This window comes from Hyperoodon ampullatus (genome assembly GCF_949752795.1).
Source record: "Hyperoodon ampullatus genome assembly, chromosome: 13".
NCBI classification, from domain to species: Eukaryota; Metazoa; Chordata; class Mammalia; order Artiodactyla; family Ziphiidae; genus Hyperoodon; species Hyperoodon ampullatus.
Window position 1 is genome coordinate 28100275 of NC_136926.1, and position 12945 is coordinate 28113219.

General features: G+C 61.7%; 2 protein-coding genes across 4 annotated transcripts; one reads left to right on the top strand and one right to left on the bottom strand.

Annotated features, from left to right (window-relative positions):
• Positions 1-668: 668 nt before the first annotated feature.
• On the bottom strand, positions 669-5030 carry TRMT2A (tRNA methyltransferase 2 homolog A; the record flags this gene model as incomplete). The annotated part of the gene is made up of 12 exons (XM_079718161.1): positions 669-1115; positions 1204-1300; positions 1436-1552; positions 1823-1898; positions 2076-2198; positions 2634-2745; positions 2822-2937; positions 3029-3143; positions 3322-3503; positions 3752-3860; positions 4055-4620; positions 4704-5030. 12 exons carry the CDS (start codon positions 5028-5030, stop codon positions 884-886), a joined length of 2172 nt encoding a protein of 723 aa, XP_079574287.1. The 3' UTR covers positions 669-883.
• RANBP1 (RAN binding protein 1) lies at positions 4440-11339 on the top strand. 3 transcript variants are annotated; one of them, XM_079717134.1, is made up of 6 exons: positions 4440-4456; positions 6502-6638; positions 8165-8322; positions 9655-9783; positions 10403-10468; positions 10927-11339. In XM_079717134.1, coding segments are annotated over exons 2-6 (471 nt in total). In that variant the 5' UTR covers positions 4440-4456; positions 6502-6636; the 3' UTR covers positions 11043-11339. The 3 variants fall into 3 exon arrangements, with proteins under 3 accessions (XP_079573260.1, XP_079573259.1, XP_079573258.1); XM_079717133.1 differs by lacking the exon at positions 4440-4456 and adding an exon at positions 5320-5446; XM_079717132.1 differs by lacking the exon at positions 4440-4456 and adding an exon at positions 5820-5913.
• Positions 11340-12945: the final 1606 nt, after the last annotated feature.

Here is a 12945-nt window from a genome sequence, read left to right on the forward strand (position 1 = left end):
CCAAAGCTTTGTGCACACTGGAGGCAGGTGAGCCTCACTGAGGCCTCCCCGAGTCCTTCCTTCCTCTGTCCCTTGTGTGGGTGCAAGTATTCTGTGAACACAGCCATACTGTGGGGGCAGAGAGCAGGGGGAGCCTGTGCTGAGGCCACTTCTGGGTGGCCACCATCCTTTGTGTACCTCCCAGGTGGCAGCTGGGCCATGGCTATAGGGGTGAGCCTTAATTGTCTGAACGCATAAAGCAAAACTGTCCAAAAGGAAATGGCTGGTCTGTTTTTCTTCTGGCCATGGGTCCTCAACTGGCCAGAGCTGCCCTGAAGGCCAGAGCAGCTAAGCAGTGTCCCAATCCCACCTCTAGCTCTTGTGGTCACTGGGAGGTATGTCCCTTTGGGGATGGGACTGCAATGAGGGTGGGGAAGGGCAACAGGGCAGCATCTTGCTCTGTGCTCCCCACGCTGTGTGTACAGTTGGCCCTTGGCCACAAGGCTTGTGTCTGTCAGCAGGCTCTGCTGGGACACCAGGACTTTTGGCCACGCAAGGAGCTGGGAGAACTGTTCCAACTGGGCCAGTTCTTATGAGCGCTCCTGGCCCTGCCCCTTTGCACCTGTGGTGAGGGTACAGGACAGTCCCTGTGTGCCAGGCTCTGAGTTCTTATCACAAACATTGGTAGTTCAGCACTTGTTTATTCCAGCCCTTGCTGCCCATTTTGGGGGTAAGGGGGGAGCAGGCCACAGGAGCCCATGGGGACAGGGGTCTTGTACCCTCTGTGGCTATTGCCTGAGTATGCCAGGCAGGGCAGGGCAAGGACTTGGGGAGCCCCTGGATTCTGCCTGTGATGCAGTCTGGGTGCTGTTCTGGAAGGGCTGGTTTCTGCTGCCCCAGAGAACTAAGAAGCAGGGGAGGCCCTGGTTTCTGGTGGGGTGTCACCTGGGGGCCCTGGTGGGGGCTGGACTGGAGGATTCGGGGGCTCCAGGGCCCCCACGCCATCGGGGTGCTCTACTCTCTCAAACAGGATGAGCATCTCACAGTGGGGGGTCTGCGGGAACAGGTCCACGGCCACAGCCTTGACTGGCCGGAAGGGACTGCCCTTCACCCGGTTCGACGGGGCCCTGCAGAGGCTGTATGGGAGGGAGTGCCATGGTCAACTGCATGGGTACAGCAGGGTCTCCTGGGGTGAGGCCCCGTCCACCCAGGCCCCACACTCACTCCACAAAGTTGCCCATGGCTGCCCGGGGGTTGCAGGAGACATACAGGAGTCGCTTGAGGTTCTCAGCTCTGCGGACAGCCAGGATCACTTTGGAATCTGGGGAGGCACAGACCCCTCAAGGGAGAGTCCCCAGTGGCTCCCCCTCAAGGAGTGGACAGGGGCCCGAGACCAGGCAGCTTAGTGGGCCACCGTCTGCCTCCCCGCACCACCCCTCAGGTGGAGACCACTCACGTAGACCGGCGCGGGGTGGGTCCAGGACGGCTATGAGCTGCTGGGACGCCAGTCTGCTCACCAGTGCAGGCACCAGGTCCTCGGCCCTCCCGCAATGGAACTCGACGTTGCTCAACTCTGGAGGTGGCAGAGCAGCAGCCCTGCCGTGAGGCCCGGGACACCCCCCAGAGACCTGCCCAGCCGAGTCCAGAAGCCCCCAGAAGACACCTCAGGAAAACCCTTCCCTGCAGGGCAGCCTCAGGCATCGTGGGCACACAATAGGTCCACGCAGTAGGGGCCCTTTCTGTCCCCACCCCATGAGCCCTAGGAGCCACTGTGTGGGTCCCAGGTGCCGTGTGGAGGGACGCACAGGGCCTGCCACCCACTGCGAGGCCCGCTGGCTCTCACCGTTGTCCAGGGCATTCACCCGGGCATCCTCCACAGCCTCCTGGCACAGCTCGATCCCCACGACTCTCTTTACCTTCTGGAGCAAAAACAGGGCAGACCGATGGCACCCCTCCCCACCCGTGGACCTTCTGGGGGGCAGCAGAAGAGGACCTGAACAGTCTGAGGTTCTCTTGGGGGGTCATGACAGACAAGATGGGTGACACAAGGGTGGGGTGGGGGAGAGCATGCTCTTGACCAGGGTAGGAGGACTCACCCGGGCCAGAGCCAGGCCGATGGTGCCGGTGCCGCAGCACACGTCCAGCACCGTGCTCCCTGCGTCCAGCTGGGCCCAGTCCTGGATGAGCGTGTAGAGCACCTCAGCCGCGGGGGTGTTCACCTGGGCGTGGGTTACGCATCAGAGCAGCCTATCCGCTGCCCTCCAGTCCCCCAGTGCCTGCATCCCCAGGTGCTTGTGCTCTTGGCCGCCCCACCACCACTCCCTTCCCCACCTCTAACTGCCTGAGGGCCCCAGGGCCCCTCCGTCCACACCCAGTCTCCCGGCCCAAGCAAGCAACTCAATGCTGCCCCCCTCCCACCTCCTCGAGAGCTGGACCCATGGGACCCCTGCAGCAGCATTACCAGACCCCACCAGCACCAGAGCCTGGTGTCGTGCCCACAAGCCACCCTCCCACAGGGTGGTCACCAGGGTCTAGCGAGTGGCCACGGTTAGCAGCCCTTCCTCCAGGTGGCCAACCTCGCAGCCCTGGCGGCTCCCTGCCTGGATGCTCTCCCCTCTCTGCTGCACCAGCCTGGAGCCCAGGGATCTGGTCACCTGGAAGAAGGCGTGAGGGGAAATCCGGAAGGTCAGCCCCAGCAGGTCCTCGCGGATGCACTCGTCCCCGGCCACATGCTCCAGAGGCAGGCCCTCTTGGCTGGGGGTCTTTCTGTAGGCGGGAAGGTGGGTTTATCAGTGTCACCAGTCCTCGGAGAAACCCACCCAGCCCCACCTGGGCTACTAACCGCTGTCCCTCCTCCACGAAGTAGAGGCAAGTCACCCCACTGGTCTTGCCTGGCCCCTCCATGAAGTGCTGTGCCAAAGAAGCCTTCAGCCCCTCCAGCTCCTCAGGGCTCAGATTCTGGAGCAGGCAGTAGATAAGGCCCATAAGACTGTGTTGAAGTCTGCTCCGGCCCAGACACCCCTCCCCCAGCAAGCCACCCGCTTGAGACCTGCGGGTGGAAGTAGGCAATGGCCATGGCTTGGCCACGGCGGCTGATGCGCACGGTCAGCTGCTTCCAGTGACCCGAGTATGTCTCCGGGTCATACGCCGAGTAGGGAGTGGACCTGTGGGAGCCACAGATGGCCCTAAGTCTCTGACATCTGCCGACCAAGATAGGATGAGCAGCGTCCCTGCTCTCTCCTCCAGCCACACCCACCAGACCCCCCAGATAGGACCCAGGTCTTCTGCTCCCAGACTGCCTCGGGATGTCCTGGAGCCACCAGCCCAGCCACGTGTCCTCACCGGATGAACTCCTGGAAAGCCTTCACCACCTGTTTGGTGGCCCCAGGGATATGCACGGTGTCGAAGGGGGCTGCCACAGCACACGTCCCGCCCTTGTACTTGCCAAGCCGGCAGCCGACCGTGTTGTCTTCCCCATCCACCCCAACGCCAACCAGAAACTCACATTTGTTCCGATACTCAGTCTGCAGGGAGAGGAGAAGGAAACAGAGAGACGCCCACCGTTACCCCGGCGGTCCAGCACTCGTGCATGGAGGGTGCACAGCAAAAGACAGCGGTGAGCGAGGCCCTGGTTCCCCTGCAGGCCCTGGCAGCCCAGGGCAGAAGGCTGACAACTAACAAGCACTTGATGAGAACCATAAGCAGATGCGCAGCAGGAACAGAGATGGGAGAGCCGGGCAGGAGGAGCTTCTGTGAGAGGAGAGGCCCTGACCTGCTGAGGTGATGGCCGGACCCCCTCCAGTGGGCAGCAGGCCTTATTGTGTTTGTGCCTCTGTAAGAGCAGCCAAGGGAGCAGGGCGCGGTTGGTGCTTCCGATTTCCCTGCGGGGCAAAGGAGGGGCAGAGGTCAGGCTCCAATTGCCCAAGCACCTGGGCCCCTTTTTGGGACCTCACTGTCCCGACCGGTAATACAGGGTTTTTACTGGCTGGCTCCCCAAAGGGGTATCTGAGCAGGCTGAGCGCACAGGGAGCCGCCGATGGGCGCTCTGCCCAGGAGTGCCTGCACCCACACTCACTTGGCGAGCTTCTGCAGCACCTGCTCACACTCCAGCCGCTTCCGTTCAAGCTGCTCCGCGTAGGGCATGGTCCAAAGAGGGGTCACCACATCAGCGATGCACGTGGCGGGGGTGGCAGGCGGCTCCCCCTGGTCCTCCCGTTGCCTCTTCCGGGCCAAGGGGTCAGCCTTGGGCCTGGCCAGGCGCACGCTGAGCGGCCGGCCCTTCCACAGGGCGCCGTGCAGCACACACAGGGCTTTGTCGCGCTCGGCGGCGCTGCGAAAGGTCACGAAGGCGCAGGGAGGCTGCCCGAAGAGCTTCGTCTTATGGGGCTGCAGCCCGAAGCGGCCCAGGAAGCGCCGGACGTCGCTAAAGCTGGCGTGGCGCGGCACGTTCTGAAGCTCCAACTTGAAGATCTCCGAGGTGAACAGGCCAGCCCGGATGTAGCTGTAGGGCCCCGGCTGAGCACCCGGTCCCGTGGCCCCGGTCCCCGTGGCCTGCTCCTCCCCCTGCTGGGGGCCCGGGGCCGCGGGGCTGCCCAGCGCGCTGGGGCCGTCCTGGCCGGGGCCCCCCACGCGCGCCCGGCCCTGCGTGGAGACAGCAGACAGGCGGGCTGGCTGGGGCCCGCGCGCCCCGAGCCTCTCCCTCCCCGTCCCATCTCACCACCCGCCCCCGGCTCCGCCAGGATCTCCCGTTCACCGTACTTCACCGTCGAGCTCGTCACCCATCGTCCGCTCGGTCGGCTGCCTCGCCCGGGGCCTGGCACACGGGGGGCGCGCGGAGAGCGGCTGCGACTCGGCGAGGCCGGCCCTGCTCCGGCCCGGGCGGGGGCGGGACTCGTACGCTCTGCGCTCAGGTCCGGGTCTCGGGCACGGGCTTCGCAGCCCACCAGGCAGGGGCCCGCGCCCGCCGCTCTCCTCCCCGGCCGCTCTCTCGTCCGCCGGCGCGCGCAGCGGAGGCGGCGCGTCTCTATCGTCCCCGCTTCCGGCGACGTCATCGCCACGCGCCGCTCGGACCCCCAGCACCGTCCGCGAGCTCTAGGGGCGCGCGCGGCCGCGGACGGAAGTGCGCGCGAGGGCCGCCGGGAGTGCGCGCTCCCCGGCCTCCGGGCGGGCCGGGCATGCGCCGCGGGCGTTTTGGCGGGAAGAGCGGGGCGGGCTGGACAATGAGAATGTCCGCCGCCTGAGCCAATAAAGCTGCGCTGGTTTTGAATCGCGGCGCGTTTCCCGCCGCCGGGGTCAGGGGTCGGGGTTCGGGTCGCGGGGCGGAGGGAAGAGAGGGCGGGCGGGAGTTGCCGGCGCCAGACGCGGAGGAAGGAGCTGCGACTAGCCGCCGAGAGGCCGCGGAGCCCGCGACGACCGAGCCAGCCGAGCCGCCGCCGCCGCCGCCGCCGCGCCCATGGCGGCCGCCAAGGTGGGCCGGGCTGGGCGGGCTGGGGCGGGGGCCGGGTGGGCCGGGGCCGCTACCGGCGGCCACGTGGGAGGCCCGCGCCGCCGCCAACCCCCGCCGGCCAGCGGGCTCGGGCGCGGGGCCGCGTGACCTTGGGGCGGCCTGGCCTCGCTCTCGCTCCTGGCCGCCGGGCCGCGGGCGGGCGCAGGCCCCCCGCTCGATCCCCGCGGGCCCCGCACCGAGACGGCCCCCGCCCGCCCGCGGCCCGCGCAAAGCCCCATTCATCCGTTTCTGGTCCCCAAGCCGCCACCGGCCTCCGCTTCTGCGCGGCCCGGCGGGCGGCCTGTGGCAGCGGGGGCCCGGGGGTGGCCGTGCGGCCCGGTGCACTCCGGCCGAGGAGCCGACGAAGGCCTGCGTTTCTGGGCAGAGCCCGGGAGCTAAGTCTGGGTGTCTTATCCTCACGGGCTATGGATTGCCAAGCCACGTGCTCCGTGAGACAACCTAAAACATGATCCTTTGTGCTCTACAGTTAGTTCTTTGCACTGGATTAGAATTCTGTGGCTCTTGTGTGAATTCTTTTGAATTATAAACGTAATTTTCCCAACCTAGGTATAACTGCCGGCAGAACTGTGAATTCTGTATAAACGCTAGCAGATCCATCACAACTTTTTTTCCTCTTAAGGAACAGCACAGATTTTTCTCAACCAGTAAAAACTCAAAGGGTTGCTTTGTTTTAAGGGTACTAGGCCCTCTTTTCTCCATCATCGTGATCTTAGTCTGTGCGTGGCAGTATCAGCATCTGCGTCTTACAGATGAGGAGCCTGGGGCAGTTTCTCCCCGGCACTGGGCGTTTCAGGGTTTAAGGAGACCAATCAGTCTGTGCAGGTGTGGTTGTTGCATCTGGGGGAGGCTGTCGGAGTCCGGTGTCTCACTGCAGATTCCGGAGAAAAGCTTTGGGTTGAAAGGCTTTTTTAATCCCTTGCTTTGTGGTGAGGCCCTTCACTAGTGGGGATGATGGCTGTGGCTACTGGTGAGCTCTGGCGTGGCCAGTAGGGTCATATCTCCACCCTGCTCCACAGGACACCCACGAGGACCACGACACCTCCACCGAGAATGCCGACGAGTCCAACCATGACCCCCAGTTTGAACCAATAGTTTCTCTTCCGGAGCAAGAAATTAAAACGCTGGAAGAAGATGAAGAGGAGCTTTTTAAAATGTAAGTAAGTTGGTGTCTTTTCAGAACTAAGCATTTTTAGTGTAAGATAGTAACTGGTTTTTATGGGTGTCAAGGTCTTGGCTTGACCTTTAACCACACGGAGGGTTTTGTGATGGCTACTCCCACGTGGAAAATCAAGGCTGTTGTTAGAATCCACTCATTCCTAGGTCCTGGGTGTCGCTGCTGCCCTGAGGCCAGTCTTGAGGAGGGATGGGCACTCCCAGGTGTCATGTTACCACTGCTCTGTCCACAAGGGACATCTCCCCAAGACCCCTGTCCTTGCCACCCTTGCCTCTAAGACTCTTTCAGCCCCCTGCCGCTGGTTGAGCATTGGGTCTTTACTATTATCTTTTTTCCTTAAATGTGGGGGTACTTTGAAGTTTATGAGTTTCCGATTCAATACTTTTAGTATACAAAACAATGCCTGGAATTACAAATGAGAGTGGGCGGTGCTATAGTCATTAAAGTTACTCTTTAAAAACCATACGTGATTCTTGGTGCTCTCAACAAGAAGCTACGGTGGCCCTGTCACTTTGAAGCAGTGGTCACAGAAGCCGTGCATCCAAATGTGTGCAACAAAGTGACGGCACTGCGTGGACACGCAGGATCGCGGGAGACGCTGATGTAGCTACAAGTTAGTGGAAATCAGGGGGGAAGCAAACTCTCTACCCTTCAAATTCTGTCCAAGATGCCAGGTTATGGTTTGAGTGCTTTGCTGTGGGTCAGGGGAGGGAAGCAGAGGGGATCACCAGCACTGCAACTCCTCCCTCTAAGGCAGGGAGGCTGGAGAGACCAGCCCCTCCCCACCACTCCCAAGGGCCTGGGGAAGGAGAGCTGTCTGCACCCCTTGGATCTCAGAGGGTGCTGGGTGGCTCCATAAAGACACTGGTTTTCTGGGTCTCTGATCTGCGTAGAAATGCTGCTGCACCTTCTGGCGTCCTGAGGGAAGTGAGGCCAGTGGGTGGGGCCTTCACCATGGGCCTGGGGCTTCTTTCTGAGGATGCATCTCCCTTGACAGAGTTGAGTTCGGAGAGCAGAGTCTTCCATAGGAAAGGGACCGGCTGAGCTGGGGTCCTGTGGGGAAGCAAAGGGCAAGGCTGCTCTGGGCAGGAAGGCGGGCTGTTGGGCCAGAGCCTGGTGGCCTAAGCAGAGGCCTGCAGCCCCGTCTTCCCAGGAGAGGGAAGGCTTCTCGGCCCCTGCCTACTTCCGTGCTGCCCTTGGGGCACCGGGGACGCCAGGGAGCCCCCCGCCCCGTGATTGCAGCCTTGCCCAGGACGCAGTGGGCTCTCTTGAGAGGTCAGGTCTTAACTGTTGGAATATGTTGCAACTGTAGGAATTTTTTTCCTTTTTTTATTGTGAAGCAAAAATCTGGAGTTTGTTGAGCCGTTTCAGTCTTTTGTTGACGTCTTGACTTGTGGTTCTGGGAGTAAAAAGAAAGGCAAGGGTGTTTCGTGACGCCGCGGGCGCAGGCTTGTTCATCCCCTTCAGTGTTTGCCTAACCCCTCGCTCAATGGCTTTCCTCAAAGGCGGGCCAAGCTGTTCCGGTTTGCTTCAGAGAACGACCTCCCGGAGTGGAAGGAGCGGGGTACCGGGGACGTCAAGCTGCTGAAGCACAAGGAGAAGGGGACCATCCGCCTCCTCATGCGCAGGGACAAGACCCTCAAGATCTGCGCCAACCACTACAGTAGGTGGCCCCAGGCACAGTGTGGGGCGTCCAGGGAAAGCCACCCGCAGCTTGGCTGGCGAAGGGGTGACAGTAAGATTCCCCCCATGTCAGTCCCTTGGTTACTGGGCTGCTCTGGAGCCGCAAGTGTGTGTCTGGAAGCAAACGTGTCCGGCGGGGCAGGGCCCCTCTGGGCACACAGGTGACCCTGGCAGGAACCAGAGGGAGCAGCCCTGGAGGGTGATGTGGCCATACGAGCAGCGAGGGGCCTCCTGGCACCACAGTCCCCCTGGCCTTCACGGGCCAGACTCCATGTCCCTGCCCCATGGTCCTCCCACCCTGCCCAGGCCATTGGCTCTGGTCTGGTCCTCGTCTCCCAACTCAATTTGAGATGTTTTTCCGGGGGTTTTCCCTGACCCCCTGCTTTTCCCAGAGCCAGGCCGGTCACTGGGTTGTTTGCTGTGAGCTGCAGGTGGGTCCCAGGCCTGGTGCCCCGTAGGAATGCGGGCTCACTGGGTGTCTGTGGGCTGGGATGACTGCTCTCGGTTCAGAATGTGACATATTCCTGGGGCTGGGCGTGTCCTGTATCTCAGGGGGCTTCTGCCAGGGCCGTGGGGTGAGCGTGGCTCTGGGGTGCTCCTGTTTCTTGGGGAGCTCGTCCCCCTTGAGTCTGTGCAAGGTCTGAGGAGATGGACAGCTGTGCTTATTCCCGGCCGTGGCTCAACCTTCTGTGACGTACGAGCAGGTCACGAGGCCCTCGGTGTCCACTTCTGGTGGCCTCGTTCCCTGTGGTGTCCCTGGACAGTGCAAGGCTGAGAGTGGTTGCCCTGGTCTGACCATGAGCCTTCCTGGGTGATCACTCCATTTCCTGGCTTCTGCTCCTCTGCCGCTCCCCACTTTCTGTGGGCCAGGTCTCGGATGGAGTGGCCAAGCATGGACACAGCCACGTGGTGGGTGCCCTTCACTGGAAGGTCTGGGCCCACAAGGCCTTGTGGCCCATGTCTGCCCTGGGTCTGGGGGCTGGTCAGACAGGGGCAGGGCCATGGGGCCGGGCGTGAGCAGCCGTGGTGGCATTGGAGGCCTTGGCTGAGTTGGGATTGGAAACCCTCGCTGAGGTGTCCTCGTGGTCAGGGAATGGGCCACCCTGTTCCCAGATTCAGGGCGGTCCTGGTTTTAAGTGAACATAGGATGTTTTCAGAGGTTTGGGTAAAATCCAGATCCCACAGGACTTTGTCTAAGCCTGGTTGGCAAACCCCAAACCAGGCCTGTCTTGCCCCAATTCGGGCCTTCAGGGGTCAGGGTGGGTGGGCCAGCTTGACAGCTGCACCGTCCTCATGGGGCTTCTCTCTCCAGTCACGCCGATGATGGAGCTGAAGCCGAACGCAGGCAGTGACCGTGCCTGGGTCTGGAATACCCACGCAGACTTCGCCGACGAGTGCCCCAAGCAGGAGCTGCTGGCCATCCGCTTCCTTAACGCCGAGAGTAAGCAGGCCCAGGCCAGCCTGCCGCTGCTTCTTAACGGTGTAGCGGTTTGGTTGTAAACGCCAGTGCTGTTGCTTTCCCGGGAGAGTTGACAGCAGCTGGGAAGTGTGTGGTGGGGACTGTTCCTGCCCTGCTGTCTGATGGGCCCTCGGGGAAGGGATCTCAGTGCCCTCGAGGTCTTGCCCAGACTCTTGAGTCCATGATAGTGTGGTTCCTTTGCTGAGTTCACAGGGGGCTGTGCTGGCAGTCTGCCCGGGGCCGACCTGTTCTCTCACCATGGCCTGGGTGCCAGCAAGGGCAGTGCCCAGGCAGACCTCCCCTGCTGGGACATCTTTCTAGCTCAGGTTGTCAAAAGCAGCACCCAGTGGGCCCTGAACATCCAATGCTGAGTGGACCTCGCCTCTGCTCTGGGAATGGGGACTGCAGGAGCAGAGAGCAGAGCGCCTGGCAGGAGCAAGGCTACCCTGCCCTGCCCAGATGGGTGTCAAGTCAGGCAGGGAGGTGGAGGGTTGGGGCAGCCTGGGACAGGCCTTGTGAACCTTGGAGTTTCAGACCCTCCAGGACACGTACTCCTCGCTGCTCAGAGACCTTAAGGGGGTATCTTTTCTTATCTCTGCAGATGCACAGAAATTCAAAACGAAGTTTGAAGAATGCAGGAAAGAGATTGAAGAGAGAGAAAAGAAAGGTGCCAGATGCCCATGGGGTGGCGGGCGCCCGGGGGGGCTCTGCAGACTCACTCTGCACCTGGCTGCAGCCCCAGGCGGGTGCTTTTTCCGTCTGCCACAGCAGCATTCCGGGGGGCTGTGACCACTTTGACCTGTCAAGGGCAACGCAGCCACCCCGGTACACGGGTGCTTTCTGAGGGGCAAGCCAGCCACTGGGGCCCCATGCACATGCTCTCTGGCCTGGCCTAGTAGCCAAGTCACGACGTCTCCTGGAGTCTCCCAGGGGCTGCAGGGGCTTGGAGGGGTCCTCGTGGTCATCTGCTTACTCAGGGCCCCATGCTGGTCGCCAAGCATCCTGAGCGGGGTCCCAGGCGTGAGCACGTGTTTACCTGGAGGCACTCAGGGAAGTGGCCTGTCCGCTGCCACGGGGTTGGGCAGAGCGGTGATTCTTTCTTACCACGTTCCTGTGTCTTGGCAGGATCTGGCAAAAATGATAGTGCCGAGAAAGTAGCTGAGAAGCTAGAAGCTCTTTCGGTGAAGGAGGGCAAGGAGCCCGAGAACGAGACCAAGGAGGTGGCTGAGGAGGAGCAATGAGTCGGCTCCCGTTGTGTCCTTTCTCCCTGTCTTTTCCCTTTTTCTTTTTTTAAATTTTGCCCTGCACCCTTCTTTTTGGTTTGTTTTTATTCTGTTTTGTTTTTACAAGGGACTTTATATAAAGAACTGACTTCCAACATTCAGGTTGTTTTTTTCTAAGTTTTTGCCCTAATGAAGACGACTTCAGAAAATCCATTACCCAGTCGTGAGAATGTACTGTGCTAACTTTCTTTTCCATAGTGGAAACACTTATTTATAGTCATCAAAATAGCAAATAAACAACACGTTTGAAACTTGCATGGAGGCAGGACCATGTGTGCGTCGGCCCCATCCTGGGACAGTGGGTTCCTGCCCCTTTGGCCGTCACACACGCTCTGCTGTGTGGCCTTTGGGCCGCGGTGTATCTGAGCTGGTGCTGGTGAGGCAGGTGGCCTGGGGAAGCCAGCGCTGTCCTGGAGACCTAAACAGCCCTGCTTTGCCCCATGGCCAGGAACAGGGAGGTTTTTTCCTGGCCTTTGGGGGAGAGAGGAAGCCCACCAGGTCCCCTTGGCTGCGGCACAGAGAGACCCAGTGGGTCCCCTGCCTTCGGCCGGGCATCTTTTGTTGGCCCTCAGTCCTGGCGGAGCCACCCGTCCACAGCTCGCACATCTGGCCTGGTGCCGGGCGCAGGCGGGGCTCAGCCCCACAGCCATCCTCGGAGAAGACCTGTCTGCGTGCTCCTGGCCCTCCGTCTGGGTGGAGGCCGGGGACATCTGCGGGAGCTTTCAGTAAGGACTTCAGGGATGCAAGCGGGTTAGTGCCATTTGGAGTTTGTCCTGTAAGGCAGGTAGGCCTAAGCAGCAGAGAGGTTCTCCAAGCACACGGTCACGCCTGTAATGGCCTGTGTCCCGGGAGACCACCCGGGCTGGAGGAGCTCCCGCAGGGGAGGGGGAGGAGCCCGGCAGGAGCCGACCCTGGAGCATCTATCAGAGGCTTCCATCATGGCCCAGCCCTGGCCTGTCTTCCCTGTGTCCTGTGTCCTGTTTAAGCCTCACTTCCTTGGCCTCTGGTGGAGGCACCTCCAAAGGAAGCCAAACTGAAGACCTCATTGGCCTTGGTCACGTGCTGGCATCCCAAGGCCTTGCTTGCTCGCCAGGCACCTGTGGTGGTCCTTCCCAACCAGGGAGGCCCAGGGAGGGACGTGGAAGCTTTTGCACCTCCCCATTTTAGTCGTGATGCTGGTGGAGGTCACGATGCATTGACCAGAAAGGCTTGTGCTGGGCCGTGGTCCTTCTCCAGGGACCGGTGGTCACACACCCCTGCCAGCACAGAAGGGATGTGGAACGTCTCTGCTTTGGGCTGTAGTACATGGTGAATCCCACTTGCTGTAAAATGCCAGGCTGACTTCCCTCCTCTTGGGTGAGGAGATGTGTCTCCAAGGGGGGAACCCTGAGCGGGGCGGCCCCTCAGGGTGGCTGGGGCACAGCTGTGCTGTGACCAGGCTGCACTGCAAGGTGTGACAGCCAGGAGGATCAGGGACACTGGGGGGGCTCCTCTGAGCCCCCAGCCAGTGTATGTCCAGGTGGACTCCCTGAGACCAGGGTGTGTGAGGGGGTGTGTGATGGGGTGGGGGTGGGGCGCGAAATGGCCACTGTGTTCCAGGTCAGTCCCCTGGCCTGCAGCTCAGGCACTGTGCTGTGCTCAGGAGAGGACACCTGGGCCATGGCCTCACTGGGTCCGCCCCACCCGGGACCTCTCTGCCCAGGCAGTCAGCAGGGACCTCTTCAAGGGGGCCATGTGCCCTTCCTGCCCATGCCCAGCGACAGGTGCTCACTGCACAGCTCTCACCCCGCACAGACCTGGAGGCCCTCCGGGGGCCTCCGTGTGCTGGGCCACAGAAGGGCAGGAGCCAGGGCCAGGCCCG

Bases quoted from the DNA above. Each gene is read 5' to 3' on its own strand.
- RANBP1 (XM_079717132.1), top strand. From the start codon at position 5,890: ATGGATTGCCAAGCCACGTGCTCC. The intron at 6,639-8,164 runs GTAAGTAAGTTG...CTTTCCTCAAAG, and splicing joins GAAGAGGAGCTTTTTAAAAT to GCGGGCCAAGCTGTTCCGGT. The intron at 10,469-10,926 runs GTGCCAGATGCC...GTGTCTTGGCAG, and splicing joins TGAAGAGAGAGAAAAGAAAG to GATCTGGCAAAAATGATAGT.